The sequence below is a fragment of the Lagopus muta genome, chromosome 24 (genome assembly GCF_023343835.1).
Source record: "Lagopus muta isolate bLagMut1 chromosome 24, bLagMut1 primary, whole genome shotgun sequence".
NCBI classification, from domain to species: Eukaryota; Metazoa; Chordata; class Aves; order Galliformes; family Phasianidae; genus Lagopus; species Lagopus muta.
Window position 1 is genome coordinate 1,172,674 of NC_064456.1, and position 16,529 is coordinate 1,189,202.

At 67.1% G+C, this 16,529-nt stretch overlaps 2 protein-coding genes across 3 annotated transcripts in view; both read left to right on the forward strand.

Moving 5' to 3' along the window:
- Positions 1–917: 917 nt before the first annotated feature.
- SARS1 (seryl-tRNA synthetase 1) lies at positions 918–5,950 on the forward strand. Of its 2 annotated transcripts, XM_048925996.1 has the most exons (11): positions 919–1,137; positions 1,777–1,847; positions 1,951–2,031; positions 2,550–2,708; positions 3,258–3,401; positions 3,484–3,639; positions 4,137–4,358; positions 4,429–4,558; positions 5,069–5,226; positions 5,314–5,443; positions 5,550–5,950. In XM_048925996.1, the coding sequence occupies exons 1-11, from the start codon at positions 1,002–1,004 to the stop codon at positions 5,705–5,707; spliced, it is 1,545 nt and encodes a 514-aa protein (XP_048781953.1). In that variant the 5' UTR covers positions 919–1,001; the 3' UTR covers positions 5,708–5,950. The 2 variants fall into 2 exon arrangements, with proteins under 2 accessions (XP_048781952.1, XP_048781953.1); XM_048925995.1 differs by having other exon boundaries at positions 918–1,137; positions 5,069–5,443.
- Positions 5,951–7,115: 1,165 nt separating this feature from the next.
- CELSR2 (cadherin EGF LAG seven-pass G-type receptor 2) overlaps positions 7,116–16,529 on the forward strand; it is a 19,234-nt gene continuing 9,820 nt past the window's right edge. The window contains 18 exon segments of the mRNA XM_048925993.1: positions 7,116–7,628; positions 7,631–8,188; positions 8,190–8,402; positions 8,404–8,667; positions 8,669–8,902; positions 8,904–10,292; positions 10,294–10,600; positions 11,959–11,999; positions 12,001–12,189; positions 12,191–12,514; positions 12,517–12,607; positions 13,323–13,545; positions 13,976–14,091; positions 14,420–14,508; positions 15,027–15,184; positions 15,273–15,436; positions 15,689–15,814; positions 15,893–16,059. Coding sequence (XP_048781950.1) covers positions 7,116–7,628; positions 7,631–8,188; positions 8,190–8,402; positions 8,404–8,667; positions 8,669–8,902; positions 8,904–10,292; positions 10,294–10,600; positions 11,959–11,999; positions 12,001–12,189; positions 12,191–12,514; positions 12,517–12,607; positions 13,323–13,545; positions 13,976–14,091; positions 14,420–14,508; positions 15,027–15,184; positions 15,273–15,436; positions 15,689–15,814; positions 15,893–16,059 — 5,166 coding nt within the window.

Genomic DNA, 16,529 nt, shown 5'->3' on the forward strand with positions numbered 1-16,529 from the left:
GCCTGGTGTGGTGGTTCTGTGCTGGGGGGGTGTGTGGCACCCAGCAGTGGGCAGGGGAAAGCTGGGGTTCAATGGGGAAACCACAGGGGACTCTGAAAATGCTATGGAGCACCATATGGTGCCGTGAAGTAGCTATGGAGATGCTGTAGGATGTTCTCGGGTTGCCATATGGCGCCAAGAAACACCCTAGGATCTGGGGATGCCATATGGGGTGGTGAGACTGCTATGGGGTGCTGTAATGGTTCTATGGGATGCCGTGGTGACGTCATAGGACACCATGAGGATGCCATAGGGGACTGTGAAGATGCTATGGGGTGCCACAGGGATGCCATGGAGCATCATGAGGACGCTATGGAGTGTTGCAGGACGTCCTTGGATTGCCATATGGCACTATGGGATGTCATAGGGGCACCTTTGGGTGCTATTGAGCGCCGTGGGGGTGTCATAGAGGACCAAGAGAATGCCATGAAGTACACTAGGGTGACACGCTGTGCCGTGGCCATGCTATGGAGCTGCCATAAGGGAGCCTGCAGATGCTGTGGGTTACCCTGAGGTACCATGTGGTGCCATGGGATGCTGGTGATGCTATGGGGGGACCACAGAGATGCCATAAGAGATGATGAAAGCCCCATGGGGGGGGCCACACAGTGCCGTGGGGATGTTATGGGGGATGCTGGAGGTTACCGGAAGGATGCTATTGGGTGATAGATGGTGTCCTTGGCTTGCCACATGTGCGCCACAGGGATGCCACAAGGCTCCTTTACTCCCGTGGGGTCGCGCAGAGCCCCGCCGGCAGCCGCAAGCGGGGGCCCTCAGACCCAACGCAGCGCCGCCTCGTCTCCACCAGGGGGCGCTGCCGGCGCGCTGTCGGCGCTCTACCCACACATCGCCCCCCCTCGGCTGCTCCGTGGAGGCCCCGCCCTGCGGCGCTGCGCAGGCGCAGTGCGGAACGGACACGGGCACGGGAACCGCCGCTGTCACCGCGCTCCGGAGCCGCCGCCATGGTGCTGGACCTGGACCTGTTCCGTGCCGACAAAGGCGGGGATCCCGCGGCCGTGCGGGAGATGCAACGGAAACGCTTCAAAGACCCGGCGCTGGTGGACGCGCTGGTGCGGGCGGACGGCGCCTGGCGGAGGTGTACGTGGGACCGCCCCCCCCGGGGAGCCGCGCTCCTATTGGGGCTGAGCCGAGACCCGGGGTTGGGGGGGGTCCTAAAACCGGAGGGGGGGGGGGGGGCAGCCCGCGGGGTTGGGGACGGCCGGGCCGGGCTCTGCGCAGCCCCGCGGCGGTGTTTCGGAGCCCCGCGTGCCGCCGTCCGTTCCCGGCTGATGCAATCCGTGCCGGCTCAGCCCCGTGCCCGGCGCCCGGTGATGCCGTGGCCGTTCTGCCCTCCCGGGAGCCGCCCCGCGTCCTGCAGACACGCGGTGTTGTTGGCGCGTCCCGCTGTGCCGCCCTGCGGGGATCCGGGGGCAGCGAACCCTGCGTCACCCACAGGGAGCTGCGTGCGTCCCCTCATCGCGGCTCCTGTCCCCGCCACGCTTTGCTGAGCAAAACGAGATGCTCCAATGTCACCCCGCAGCCCTGGACCCGCCCAGACCCCCAGCGGCCCCGGATTTTGGGATCCGAGTGGTGCAGCGCTGCTCCCGTTGGGTTTAAAGGGGCTCAACCCCACGGCTGTGGTGTTGCTCGCAATGGCATTAAAGGAAGCTCTGGTGCTGGAGCTCCTGGCTGCAGCCCCGCTCGTGTGCCCCACTGACGGCCCCCCCCCCCCCGCAGGCAGATTTCGTGCTGATAACTTGAACAAGCTGAAGAACCTTTGCAGCAAAACCATCGGTGATAAGATGAAGGTGAGGGCCTCGCCAGCCTCTCCCCGGCAATGTTAAAGGATGCTTTTACCTTCTTGTCCGGGTCTTTAAACCCTGGCGGGGTTTCTCTTCCCTCGTGCTGCAGAAGAAGGAGCCCGTAGGGAGCGATGAGTCCGTGCCAGAGAGCGCGCAGAACCTGGATGAGCTGACAGCTGATGTCCTGGGGGTGAGTCCGACCCCACCTCCCCCCCACGGCTCGTATGGATCCCCAGCACTGCCTGCAGCCCCATAGCGGGGATCCCCATTTCTCCCGGTCCTAAGCCGGCTTTTTCCCGCTGTCATTCATCTGGAGGCCAGCACCGCTGTGCAGCAGCGCCGGTCAGCGACCCGACCTGCGGTTACGGGGGGATCCGAGCAGCCTCAGTAGCTGCTGTTCCCTGGAGGCCCTCCCTCACTGCCCGCTCGCCTTCCCCCTTCATTAACCACGCTGTTTAATGAGCGTGACGCTGGTCGGCTTTTGCTGCCATGGGAGCTGACTGCTCCCCGTTGTGGCTGCCAGGCGCTGCATGACGCCGTGCTTCACCCGGGGCTTTTCAGAGCCTGACCGATGTCGGGGCTTTGTCCTCTCTGGCTGTTGTTTGATGCGCTCAGCCCGCGGGTTTCACTCCGGAGGCCGTGGATGTCAGGGCAGGGTGATTGACTGCGCTCAGCCCCCGCTCCTCAGCGGCTTTCCTCCCTGTGCAGGGGCTGCAGGTGTCGCAGATCAAGAAGGTCCGTCTCCTCATCGACGAAGCCATCCTGAAGTGCGATGCGGAGCGCGTCAGGCTGGAGGCAGAACGCTTTGAGAGCCTCCGGGAGATCGGGAACCTCCTGCACCCCTCGGTGCCCATCAGCAACGATGAGGTAGGGATGGAGCCCGGCACCGTGCGCGGTTTGGGGGCTGCGGGGCTGCCCCAGGCTGGCCGAGCTGGTTCGTCAAAGCGGGACGCTGCTGTGGGGCCGTGCCCCCCCCCCAGATCTGCTGGAGGTGAATGAAATCTGCATGACAAGACAGCGTTTCCTGCTGGGAGCGCACAAAGAGCGGCTCAGACAGCGCATTGTTCGGGCCATACATGGGAAATTCACAGCGGGCCGGGGGCTGGGATCTCCCTTCGCTGCCCCCATTCATCCAGCAGGAATATTTTGCTGGAGGAACACAATCGGGTCGGGCCAGCTGCCAAGCGGCCGCACAATGAGTGACCAGCAGGGATCAGCACTGGGGTTCCAGGCTCTGTTTGGTCGCTGCCGGATGGCAAAGCCTGGGTCGGGATGGGGCCCCTGTGTGGGGCTGGGGGGGAGGGAGAGGGAGGCGACCGGGGGTCGTGTTCCCAAACTGCCCGGTGGGGAACGCACTGATGTCACCGCGGCCCCGGGGAGGAGATGTGAAGCGTTCTCCCCTTCCTCTGTGCACAGGATGCAGACAACAAGGTGGAGCGGATCTGGGGGGACTGCAGCTGCAGGAAGAAGTATTCCCACGTGGACCTGGTGGTGATGGTGGATGGTTACGAGGGAGAGAAGGGGGCCGTTGTCGCGGGGAGCCGGGGCTACTTCTTGAAGGTGAGAGCCCTGCAGCCCAGTGCTCCGTGGGGACGTCACAGCAGGGTGTGTGTGACCAGCCGTGGCTTCCCCCATCCCGCAGGGTCCCCTGGTGTTCCTGGAGCAGGCCCTGATCCAGTACGCCCTGCAGAGCCTCCGTGCCAAGGGCTACACTCCTGTCTACACGCCTTTCTTCATGCGGAAGGAGGTGATGCAGGAGGTGGCCCAGCTCAGCCAGTTTGACGAGGAGCTCTACAAGGTGAGCCCGACGCCCGCTGGCTCTCTGTGTCTCGCCGCCTGGCACCCGTGGCCCCTCAGGGTCCAACCGTCCCGCCCAGCCCACGCCGTGTGCCTCCCCCTGCCAGGGGGCAGCCAGCTGCCATCCACTCACCCAGCAAGGCTCTGGGTCTGCTTTGCTCTGAGGAAGGCTTGGCGGTCCGCAGCCAATGCAGCCGGTTGTCACGGCGATGTGGTGACGGAGGCGGCTCGTCCCCAGCCTGGTTGTCAGGAGCTGGCAGGAGGCCATCAAGGCCCTGAAAGGAGGCCAGCAAACGGCAGCTGCTCCCCTTCTTGCGACCCACTTTGCAGCCGCCCCGTTCTGCTCTCAGCACCGCTCCTGGAAAACGTTGCTGCCAGGGGGCTGGGCGTCCGTGCCGCCACCAGCAGCATCTGTCAGGGCTGTGGGTTGTGGGAGAACAGCTGGGAAAGGAGGGCGCTGTCTCTTTCCCAAGCCCACGGTCCCTTCCTGTTCCCCAGGTGATCGGCAAAGGCAGCGAGAAGGCCGAGGACAGCTCCATCGATGAGAAGTACCTCATTGCCACCTCCGAGCAGCCCATCGCCGCCCTGCACCGCGACGAGTGGCTGAAGCCGGAGGATCTGCCCATCAAATATGCAGGGCTGTCCACCTGCTTCCGCCAGGAGGTCGGCTCGCACGGCCGCGACACGCGCGGCATCTTCCGTGTGCATCAGTTTGAGAAGGTGAGGGCGGCTGGGGGGCGGCGTGTGGGGTTTGGGGCTGGGATGGAGCCGACATGGGGGATCTCTGCAGATCGAGCAGTTCGTCTACGCCTCCCCGCACGACAACAAGTCATGGGAGATGTTTGATGAGATGATCGCCACGGCCGAGGAGTTCTACCAGTCCCTGGGCATCCCCTACCACGTCGTCAACATCGTTTCGGGTAGGGGTCTGCACTGCAGGGCTGCGTGGGGTGCCAGCTTTTGGGGTGGGGGCTTCTTCCCCTTGTTTCCATGCTGTGCTGGTCTGGGAGGAGCCCGGCACCTCTGCCAGCGCCTCGGGTGTCACCGTGACCCTGACCCACTTCCCAGCTCCGCTTCCTTTGTCCCAGAGCACTGCTGGCTCACGTTCCCACGCTGTGCATCCCCAGACCTGCCGAGGGGGGGGTGGCACCTCAGCCGTGGGAAGGGGACACCAGGACAGGCACACGCTGTGGGGCACCCCTCTGCCCTGTCCCCACTGTGCCTCTGGAAGAGAGGGGCAGCCCAAGTGGCTCCTGTTTGAAGATGTGCCCCCGCTGAGGTTCCTTCCGTCCTCTGCTCTGCCAGGCAGGAGCGCTGCCTCCCACCCAGCGCTGCGCTGAGGTCACTTTGTGGGCTTTGACCCCTGGCTGCATCCCGCAGTGGGGTGTGTTGTGGCTGCAGCCCCTAACTGCTGCCCTGCTGCCCACCAGGCGCCCTGAACCACGCTGCCAGCAAGAAGCTGGACTTGGAGGCTTGGTTCCCAGGCTCAGGAGCGTTCCGTGAGCTCGTGTCCTGCTCCAACTGCACCGACTACCAGGCGCGCCGCTTGCGCATCCGCTTTGGGCAGACCAAGAAGATGATGGACAAGGTGAGGGTGTGGGGCTGGGCGGTCATGTTCCCCGTTCCCCATTTGCTGTTCCCCGGTGTCCCCACTTCACGCATCCACCTGCCTCAGGTGGAGTTTGTGCACATGCTCAACGCCACAATGTGTGCCACCACCCGAACCATCTGCGCCATCCTGGAGAACTACCAGACCGAGGAGGGCATCGTCGTCCCCGAGCGGCTGCGGGACTTCATGCCCCCAGGTAGCGCCCTGCACGCTGCCGGACCCCCCTGTGCCTCTGGGGTGTGGGGCTGCAGGGTCAGGAAAGCCCCGCGGGCTGCAATCCGTTCCTTCTGTCCTTCCCGCAGACCTCCGGCAGATCATCCGCTTTGTGAAGCCGGCCCCCATCGAGCAGGAGCTCTCCAAGAAGCAGAAGAAGCAGCAGGAAGGCGGCAGGAAAAAGGCTGCGGGCGGGGAGCGGGTGCTGGAGGAGCAGATGCAGAACATGGGCGTCAGCAGCGCCTGAGTCCTTCGGCTCCGCCGGGCTCTGCGCCGCCTCCTTCGCTTCGGGTCGAGTCTGGGGCGGGAGCTGCCCGGTCTCCACCCGGCCCTGCGGCACCACAGGGCAAAGAACTGACAGTCGTGGGGCTCCGGCCCAAAGTGCGGCTCCGGCCCCCCCGCCTCCCCAGCGGGGTCACTGCATGGCGGGCTCATGGCAGGGGCGGAAACCTTCCTTCCCTCAACCCAATAAAGCAAAGAAAGCTGCTGAGCCGTGCGTGGGGCTGCGTGTCCTCCCGCGGGGGCTCGGTCGTTGCTTTGGAGGTGGGGGATTTTGCAGCCCCGCGGGGGCGGCCCTGGCCCCGCTCCGTTTCTGCGCCTCCGATGGCAGCAGCTGGGCGCGGGGGCCGCCGCCGACCCCACACAATGGCTCAGACAAAGGCCGATCGCATTTGTAATTCAACGAGGGGCCGGGGCCCCCCCTCGCCCAGCTGCTGCCGGGACCCCCGCGGCGGTGGGCAGCGAGTGGGGGGGAGGCGGGGGGGGGGCTGCGTGCCTCAGTTTCCCGGCGGTGGGGCAACGGGGGATCCGTGCCACCCACTGGAGGCGGCTGCGCTTCGCGCGTGGGAAACTCGGGGCTGCGCCCACGGGAAAGGTGTGGGGGGCGGCCCGGCGTCGGCCCCCCCCAGCCCCGCAGCACCCCGCCCGGCCGGTTCTGCCCGCCCCGGCCGCGCATCGCCTTTGAAGGGCACCGGGAGCCCCCGGGCAGGGCGAGGCGCGCCGCTGAGTCACCGGGCGCGGGCTGGGGGTCCCCGGGCGGCTCCGCTGTCCCCGCCCGACCCGTTCCGAGAGCCGGGGAGCGGCTCCGCGCTGCTCCCGGCGGTCCCTCGGCCCCCAGAACCCCCCTCCACCCCTCCGTCCCAGCGTTCCCGTTGCTCCCCCAGTTTGTCCCAGTTTGTCCCGCTGCCCCCACGTCCCGCTCCATCCCGGTCCCGGCTCTGTCGGGGTCCCGCAGCTGCATGCAAGGCGCGCCTGCGGGCCGAGCGCGTGTGCGCACGTGTGCATTGCGCGTGGGACGTGCGTGTGCGTGTGCGTGTGCCCGCACCCGTGCGTGGGTGAGCGTTCGTGTGTGTGCACGTCCGTGCAACCCGCGCGCCGCGCAGCCGGGCGACCGCGTCTGCACGTCCGTGCTGGCGCACACGGCGGCTGTATTGTGCACGCGCGTGCACGCGGATCGCGCCTCGCGCATTCGCGCGCCCGCGTGCCCGTGTGCCCGCGGCTGGGGCAGGTGCCGGAGGGCGGGGCGGGGCCGGGGGGGGAGCGGCGGCTCCTTTAAGCGCCGCGCAATCCCGCACGGTGTCGGCCCCGCCCCGGCGGGCGCGCGCGGGCGGCGGCGCGGGGCTGAGCGGCATCGGCGGCATCGGCCGCACCGCGCCATGGGCGCTCCGCCCGCCCGCGGGGCCGCGCCGCTGCTGCGGGCTCTGCTGGCGCTGCTGGCGCTGCTGCTGCTGGCCGCGCCGGGACGGCCCCGCGGCACCGATACCGGCACCGGCACCTGCCCGCCCGCAGCTCTGCTCTCGCACCTCGGCGCCGGGGACGGCGGTGGAGCGCGGCCGCCCCCGCTCTCTTCCAGCGCTTCCAGCGGCACCGGGGACAGCGGCGGCGGCGGTGGGAGCGCGGGGGGGTCCCGCGGCAACGGGAGCGGCGGGGAGAGCGGCGGCACCGGCACCTGCGGCGGTGCGCGAGGCCATGGAAGCACCGGGAGCACCGAGCGCGCCGCGCGTGACGCAGACGGCGGGGGTACAAACGGTACCGGGAGCACAATGAGCGCCGGGGGGAGCGGCGGAGCCCGAAGCCGTGGAGGCGCCGGGAGCGGCAGGGAGAGCGGCGGGGCACGAGGCCAAGGAGGAACCGCGAGCACCGCCGACACCGGCAGCGCAAGCGGCACCGGGGAGAGAGCGGCGGCACCGGCACTCGTGGCCGTGCTTACAGCCGTGGAGGAGCCGGGAGCGCCGAGCGTCTGGCACGCGCTGCAGCCACCGGGGGCTCTCAGCTCCCCGCAGGCACTGGGAGGACCGGGAGCACCGCCCGCAGCCCTCCGGGCGCACTGCTCCCCCGCCGCCGCCGCCGCAGCCCCAACAACGCGCCGCAGTTCCAGCCCCCCAGCTACCAGGCGGCGGTGCCGGAGAACCGCCCGGCGGGGACGGCGGTGGCACAGGTGACGGCGACCGACCCCGACTCGGGCGAGGCGGGCCGGCTGCGCTACGCCATGGCCGCGCTCTTCGACAGCCGCTCCGACGCGCTCTTCGCCATCGACCCCGATACCGGCGCCGTCACCACGGCCGCTCCGCTGGACCGCGAGAGCAAAAGCAGCCACGTGTTCCGCGTCACCGCGGTGGATCACGGCACGCCGCGGCGCAGCGCCATGGCCACGCTGACGGTGACGGTGAGCGACGCCAACGACCACGACCCGGCCTTCGAGCAGCACGAGTACCGGGAGAGCGTGCGGGGAGAACCTGGAGGTCGGCTACGAGGTGCTGACGGTGCGCGCCACCGACGGCGACGCCGGCCCCAACGCCAACGTGCTGTACCGGCTGCTGAACGCCGGCGGCGCCAACGAGGTGTTCGAGATCGATCCGCGCTCCGGCGTCATCCGCACCCGCGGCCCCGTGGACCGGGAGGCCGTGGAGGCGTTCGAGCTGTTGGTGGAAGCCGCGGATCAGGGGCCAGGAGCCGGGACCCCGCAGCGCCACCGCCACGGTGCGCATCGCGGTGGAGGACGACAACGACAACGCGCCGCAGTTCAGCGAGAAGCGCTACGTGGTGCAGGTCCCCGAGGACGTGCTGCCCAACACGGCCGTGCTGAGGGTGACGGCCACCGACCGTGACAAGGGCAGCAACGCTGTGGTGCACTACAGCATCGTCAGCGGCAACACACGCGGCCACTTCTACATCGACGCGCAGACGGGCGCTCTGGACGTTGTCACCCCCGCTGGACTACGAGGCCAGCAAGGAATTCACGCTGCGCATCCGTGCGCAGGACGGCGGGCGGCCGCCGCTCTCCAACATCAGCGGTTTGGTCACCGTGCAGGTGCTGGACGTCAACGACAACGCGCCCATCTTTGTCAGCACTCCCTTCCAGGCCACCGTGCTGGAGAACGTGCCTGTGGGCTATTCTGTCATCCACGTGCAAGCCATCGATGCCGACTCAGGGGACAACGCTCCGCCTGGCTTACACCCTCCTGGAGACCGGCGCCGGCTTCCCTTTCGCCATCAACAACAGCACCGGGTGGATCGTGGTGGCATCCGAGCTGGACCGCGAGGCGGTGGACTTCTACAGCTTCGAGGTGGAGGCGCAGGATCAGGGCAGCCCCCCTATGGCGTCCTCGGCCAGCGTCAGCGTCACCATCCTGGATGTCAATGACAACAGCCCTGAGTTCACGCAGCGCGAATACGGCGCCCGCCTCAACGAGGACGCGGCAGTGGGCACCAGCGTGCTGACCGTCTCCGCCGTCGACCGCGACGCCAACAGCGTCATCACCTACCAGATCTCCAGCGGCAACACCCGCAACCGCTTCTCCATCACCAGCCAGAGCGGCGGGGGGCTCCTCTCGCTCGCCCTGCCACTGGACTACAAGCTGGAGCGGCACTACCTGCTCACCGTCGCCGCCTCCGATGGCACGCGCCAGGACACGGCCCAGGTGGTGGTCAACGTCACCGACGCCAACACGCACCGCCCCGTTTTCCAGAGCTCCCACTACACCGTCAATGTCAACGAGGACCGGCCGGTGGGCACCACGGTGGTGGTCATCAGTGCCACGGATGAGGACACGGGGGAGAACGCCCGCATCACCTACCTGATGGAGGACAGCATCCCACAGTTCCGCATTGCGCCCGACACGGGGGCCGTCACCACGCAGATGGAGCTGGACTACGAGGACCAGGTTTCCTACACGTTGGCCATCACAGCCCGGGACAACGGCATCCCGCAGAAGTCCGACACCACCTACCTGGAGATCCTGGTGAGCGACGTCAACGACAACGCGCCCCAGTTCCTGCGCGACTCCTACCAGGGCTCCGTCTACGAGGACGTCCCCGCCTTCACCAGCGTCCTCCAGGTCTCGGCCACCGACCGTGACTCGGGGCTCAACGGAAGGGTCTTCTACACCTTCCAGGGCGGTGACGACGGCGACGGCGACTTCATCATTGAGTCCACCTCGGGCATCGTGCGCACTTTGCGCCGCCTGGACCGGGAGAACGTGCCGCTCTATGCCCTGCGGGCGTACGCTGTTGACAAGGGCGTGCCAGCCAGGCGGACGCCGGTGGAGATCCAGGTGACGGTGCTGGATGTCAACGACAACCCTCCGGTCTTTGAGCGCGACGAGTTCGACATCTTCGTGGAGGAGAACAGCCCCATCGGGCTGGTGGTGGCCCGCATCACCGCCACCGACCCCGACGAGGGCCCCAACGCGCAGATCATGTACCAGATCGTGGAGGGCAACATCCCCGAGGTCTTCCAGTTGGACATCTTCTCCGGGGAGCTCACCGCCTTGGCCGACCTGGACTACGAGGCCAAAGCAGAGTACGTCATGGTGGTGCAGGCCACCTCGGCCCCCGCTGGTGAGCCGTGCCACCGTCCACGTGCGCCTGCGCGACGCCAACGACAACAGCCCCCAGCTGAGGAACTTTGAGATCGTCTTCAACAATTACATCACCAACCGTTCGGGCAGTTTCCCCGGCGGGGTCATCGGACGCATCCCAGCCCGCGACCCCGACGTCTCGGACAGCCTCACCTACTCCTTCGAGCAAGGCAATGAGCTCAACCTGGTGCTGCTGGACCCGCGCACCGGGGACCTGCGCCTCAGCCCGGCGCTGGACAACAACCGTCCTCTGGAGGCTGTCATGAGGGTCTCGGTGTCAGGTGAGGACCCCCTGATGGGGCGGTTTTGGGGTGTCCCCCTCCAGATCTGGGGATGCGCTGGTGGCGTTTTGTCCATCCCATCCCACCACAGGTCCAAGGGCCTCAGCACCCCCTGTGTTCTCCCCACCTGGGGGGGTCCAATACCTCCATTCATAGATTTTTGTAGCGAGGGTCCAGGGCATCGTTGCATGGGTTTGGGGCTCCCGGGGCCCCATGTGTGTGTTTGGGGGGGGTCCTGTTTGGGGGCTGCACGTGGTTGGGGTCCCAGCTCCCTGTCTGTGTCTTCTGTGGGGGTTCAGACTTTGGCATGGAATTGTTGGGTGCTGCTCAGAGGTTCAGGGGAGCGATTCTAAGGGTGTGGAGGAAGTGGCTCCTGGGCCGCCCCAGGGGCAGGGAGGGAAACTGAGTCACTGCACCTCATGGGGCTGGGACCCTCCCAACTGGCTGGCACCATGCGGGGCACCTGGGGGCAGTGCATCCCCCCCTGGAGCTCCTTCAGGCGTGGGGGTGACGGTGGGGACGGGGACCCTGCTGATCCCAAGGTGTGTTGGGGGTCCAGGCTGCCCCACCATGCTGTAATGGGAAAAACTGAGGGGTTGGCCGAGGACCCTCAGTGCTCAGCCATGGGGTCTTTGGGAGCAGAGAACAGCGGTGGGGGTGTTTGGTTCCCCCTCCCCAAATCCTGCCTCCCTTCCCGTCCCTTCCCTGCAGCTTCTCCATTAGCCCCCGCTTTGAAGGCGTGTGGGAGAACTTTCTCACCCCGTTTATAGAGAGGACAGCTTGAGTGCAGAATCCCCCCTTCCCAATCCTCCCCCAAGCCCCCATCGCACGCTGCCCGCTGCTGTGATTTCTCCCATCCCCATCCCTGTGCACCCGCCCTCCCACGCTGCCATTCCTGCTCCAGCCACACAAAGGGGGTGTGCTGGGAGCCCCCCCGTGTCCCCCTGCACAGCAGCCAAGGAACAAAGGCTCTTGGCATAGCTGGGCCCCCGCTGCCACCGCCATAGCAACGCCCCCCCCAGCCCCTTGCCACCACCACCGGCCGTCACCCATCGCCATCCCCTGAGCCGCCTCCCCCTGTCTGCACTCCCTGTGCTCTCTCCGTCCATCTGTCCTCCAACGACTCTTCCCTGTCCTCCATCTGTCTGTCTGTCCCTCTGCCACTCGGCAAGGAGGAGGAATTGCAGGCGCTGACCCCATAGCGGGACCAGCCTGGTTGGCATTGCGTGGCCATCAGGAGCCACCATGGTGACCACGGCGAGCTGGGTGCTCACCCCAGGGCCGTCATCACCAAGTGCCACCATGGTGCCCACGAGTCGGTGCCACCGCCTTGACCACAACCACCATCCTGCCCACAGACGGAGTCCACAGCGCCACGGCGCAGTGCACGCTGCGGGTGGACGGTGATCACGGATGAGATGCTGAGCAACAGCATCACGCTGCGCCTGGCCGACATGTCCCAGGAGCGCTTCCTCTCTCCCCTGCTCAGCCTCTTCCTGGAGGGGGTGGCAGCGGTGCTGGCCGCCCCCCGGCACCGCGTGGTGCTCTTCAACATCCAGACAGACACGGACGTGGCGGCCGCGCGCATCCCTCAACGTCAGCCTGTCGGTGCGGCTGCCGGCCTCGGCGCGTGGCGCCCGCTTCTTCTCCTCGGAGGAGCTGCAGGAGCGGCTCTACCTGAACCGCTCGCTGCTGGCCGCCATCTCGGCGCAACGCGTGCTGCCCTTCGACGACAACATCTGCCTGCGCGAGCCCTGCGAGAACTACATGCGCTGCGTCTCCGTCCTCAAGTTTGACAGCTCCGCGCCCTTCCTGGCCTCTGACACCGTCCTCTTCCGGCCCATCCATCCCGTCACCGGCCTGCGCTGCCGCTGCCCGCCCGGCTTCACCGGCGACTACTGCGAGACGGAGGTGGGACCTCTGCCTTCTCCAGCCCCTGCGGTGGCAATGGACGCTGCCGGAGCCACGAGGGCGGCTACACCTGCGAGTGCCACGAGGACTTCACTGGTGAGAGCCCTCTGCCGTCCCCCATCATCCGTCCCCTCACCATCCTTTCCCATCATCCGTCCATCCCCCCGTCCTCCATCTTAACGTCCATCCGTCCCCTCACCATCCGTGCCCATCGTCCATCCCCCATCACTCTTCCATCCCCCATCATCCATTCCAACATCCATCCGTTCCCCCAAATCCGTCCCCCCCCCCATCCATCCATCCCCCCCAGATCTTCCCATCCACCCAACACACATCTCTCATCCCTCAAGTCCATCCCTCCTCCATCACGGTCCCTTCCTTGTTTCCACCATCCCCTCTGTCCCCTCCATTCCACTGCATGCCTTACAGAACATCCCTGAGGAGGGGTACCTCAGGGGGGGCATGCATGAGGGACACCCATGGGACACCAGGGGGACACACCTGGGGTACTACTGGGACATGCAGAGGATACTCTGCCACCACTGCCACATCTGCTCCCCTCCCTGTGTGACTCTGGGGGGGAGGGGGGCACTGGGGACACCCCCAGGGACCCCAGGGTGGGGGGACCAGCTGTCTATGGGGCAATGGGGGGGTTGTCTCGGTTGCCATGGTGACAGGAGGTGGTTGCCACGGTGATGGAGCTGGGGATAAGCGGGGTTTGGAGATGCTCTGTGGGGGGGACGGACCCCAGGACTGGGGATGGAGGGACACCCCAATGTTGGGGGTCAGCACCAGGGTGCCCTCCCTGCAGGGGAGCACTGCGAGCTCAGCACCCGCCGTGGCCGCTGTGCACCGGGGGTCTGCCGCAACGGGGGCACCTGTGTCAACCTGCTGGTCGGGGGGTTCCGCTGCGAGTGCCCCCCCGGGCACTACGAGAAGCCTTTCTGCGCCATGAGCACCCGCAGCTTCCCCCCACGGTCCTTCATCACCTTCCGGGGCCTCCGGCAGCGCTTCCACTTCACCCTTACCCTGACGTGAGACCCGGGGTTGGGGAATGGGATGGGGGTGTGGGGTGGGGGCTGTGGGGAGGTGGCGGCCCTGTGGGCTTCAGAAGGGTGGGGGGTGCCCTATGAAAGAGGGGGTGGTGGTGAATGGGGCTGTGGGTCACCAGGGATAATGGGGCCAGGGCTGGGGAGTGCCCTATGGATGTGGGTAGGAACAGTGGGGATGGAAGCTGTGAGGGGAACGGGGTGTTGGGGTTGGGTGGTGGGGGCTCTGTGGGGTTGGGGCAGTGGGGCGTGGGTTGGTGGGAGCCCCGTCGGCATGGCCTGGGGCCACGGGGCAGGGGCAATGGGGCACCCAGAAGGCACCGAGGGGGGGCGGTGGGGCAGCGGGGCAGGGGTTGGGGGTGGCAGCGCGTCATGGTGGGCACAGCACAGAGGTGGGGGCACAATGTGTCCCCAGGTTCGCCACCAAGGAGCGGGACGCGCTGCTGCTCTACAACGGGCGCTTCAACGAGAAGCACGACTTCGTGGCACTGGAGATCGTCCAGGAGCAGATCCAGCTCACCTTCTCTGCAGGTAGGGCCGCACCCTGGCACGGCATCCATGGCATTTCCCCTGGGCGCCGCAGCCTGGCACTGCATCCCCATCCCTGGCACTGCATCCCCATCCCTGGCACTGCATCCCCATCCCTGGCACTGCATCCCATGCTTCCCATGCTTCACATCCCTGGCGTCAGCTGGCGCCGCATCCCCGTCCCATGCGTTGTGCTCCTGGCCCTCAGTTGCCTCCATCTCATCCCAAGCACTGCACCCAATCCCTCGCGTCCCATCCCACGGCTCTGTCCCCCCCGTGTCACCCTTCCCTGTGCTCCCCCCCACCCTGATGCACCCTGCGCTGCCCACAGGTGAGACCACCACCACGGTGTCCCCGTTTGTTCCGGGCGGTGTCAGTGATGGGCAGTGGCACCGGGTGCAGCTGCACTACTACAACAAGGTGGGGGCGAGGGGGGAGGTGCTGGGATGCTGCAGCCCTGGGTGGGGGGCAGAGGGATGGGGATGTGGGGCTGGTGGGGGTTTGGGGTGGGAGGGAAAGGATGGAGGGGAGCAGAAAGGGGAGGGGGCGCAGGGATGATTTGGGGGATGAAGGGGAGGATGGGGAAGGGGGGTGGAGGAAGAGGAGGGTTGAAGGGATCGGGTGCGAGGATGGAGAGGAGAGGGAACATGGAGTTGGGGATGGAGGAAGATGATGGAGTGGGGCGGGGGTGGGGGTTTGGGAGGATGAGAAAAGGGGTAGTGGAGGTTTGGGGACAGCAGAAGAGGACGGAGAGGAACGGGAATGTGGGTATGGGGATGAGGAAGAGAACGGAGGGGTTTGGGGATGGGGCTTTGAGGATGAGGAAGGAGACGGAGGGAAGAGGAAGGGCTGCGGCCCTGCTGGAGGAGGTCGATGGGGGCACAAAGGCCATCGGGGAGGAGGCGGTGCCATCAGCAGGGCTCACCGGGTGCCCACAGCCCGTGCTGGGCAAGTCAGGGCTGCCGCAGGGCCCCTCGGAGCAGAAGGTGGCGGTGGTGGCGGTGGACGACTGCGACGTGGGCATGGCCCTGAAGTTCGGCCCCGTGTTGGGCAACTACTCGTGTGCGGCACAGGGCACCCAGTCCGGCTCCAAGAAGTGAGGATGGGGACGGGGCTGGGGGGGGACGAACGGGGGCCCTTGGTGGTGTCCCCCCCCCCCTGCCCAGGTGACATCGGTGCCGCAGGTCGCTGGATCTGACGGGGCCGCTGCTGCTGGGCGGTGTGCCCACCCTGCCCGAGAGCTTCCCCATCCGCAGCCGCCACTTCGTGGGCTGCATGCGGCACCTGCGCGTGGACGAGCGTCCCGTGGACATGGCCGCCTTCATCGCCAACAACGGCACCGTGCCAGGTGCTGGGGGTCCCGGGGACTCCAAAGGGCACCGGGTGCGGGGATGGGGGTCTCTGTGTTCCCTTGGCGTGGGCACGTTTGAGCAGGGGGTTCCCGTGCCCGCTTGGTGTTGGAACGCAGCACCGGGGGTCTCTGTGCCCTTTGGGTGTATGGACGTGGCACCAGGGGTCCCTGTGTCCCTGCCCAGTGGGGCACAGAGCCATTCCTCAGCCGCTCAGGGGTCACCAACCCCGTGCCCCCCCACCTCTGCAGGCTGCCCCGCCAAGAGGACAGTGTGTGACAGCGGCACGTGCCACAACGGGGGCACCTGTGTGCACGAATGGGACGGCTTCAGCTGCCGCTGCCCGCTGGGCTTTGGGGGCAAGACGTGCCAGGAAGGTATGGGGCTGGGGGTGGGTGGGATGGGATGGGTTTTGGGGTGGCAGATGGGCACCCACCTCGCTCCGTGCCCCGCAGAGATGGCGAATCCACAGCGGTTCCTGGGCAGCAGCCTGGTGGCGTGGAGCGGGCTGGCGCTGCCGCTGCCGCTGCCCTGGCACCTGGGGCTGATGTTCCGCACGCGCCAACCCCGCGGGCTGCTGCTGAGTGCCTCCACCGGGCCCACGGCCACCCTCACACTGCAGGTGGGGCAGGGGCTGCAGGGGGCTGGGGCTGGGGTGTGGGGTTACTGCCCTGTGGGACGCTGCCCTGGGGGCCGTGGGCACGGGGGTCCATCGGTATGGGGGGCGTTGCTGTCAGGATGCTGTGGGCACGGAGGTTATGGGTGTGGGGGGTACTGGGATGGATGGGGTGATGCCCTATGGGGGAGCTGTGGGTAGGGGGTTTAGAGGTGTGGGGGTATCGCCCTGCAGGAATTGCTCTGGGGGCTGTGGTACCAGGGGGGGCTGTTATCGAGGAGTTATTTTATTGTCCTGGTTGGTGGTGGATGTGGGGACTGCTGCTCTGGGGGGAGCACTGGGGCATATTGCCTTGGGGGTGGGTGTTGTGCCGGGGGGTGATGTTGTCCTGGGGCTATGGGATGTTGCCTGGGGGGGGGCTGCAGTGGGGGGGTGGTCGCCCTTGGGGAGGCATCACCCTTTTGGGGGTGCTTTGC

Bases quoted from the DNA above. Each gene is read 5' to 3' on its own strand.
- SARS1 (XM_048925995.1), top strand. From the start codon at position 1,002: ATGGTGCTGGACCTGGACCTGTTCCGTGCCGACAAAGGCGGGGATCCC. The intron at 1,848-1,950 runs GTGAGGGCCTCG...CTCGTGCTGCAG, and splicing joins CCATCGGTGATAAGATGAAG to AAGAAGGAGCCCGTAGGGAG. The intron at 5,444-5,549 runs GTAGCGCCCTGC...TCCTTCCCGCAG, and splicing joins GCGGGACTTCATGCCCCCAG to ACCTCCGGCAGATCATCCGC.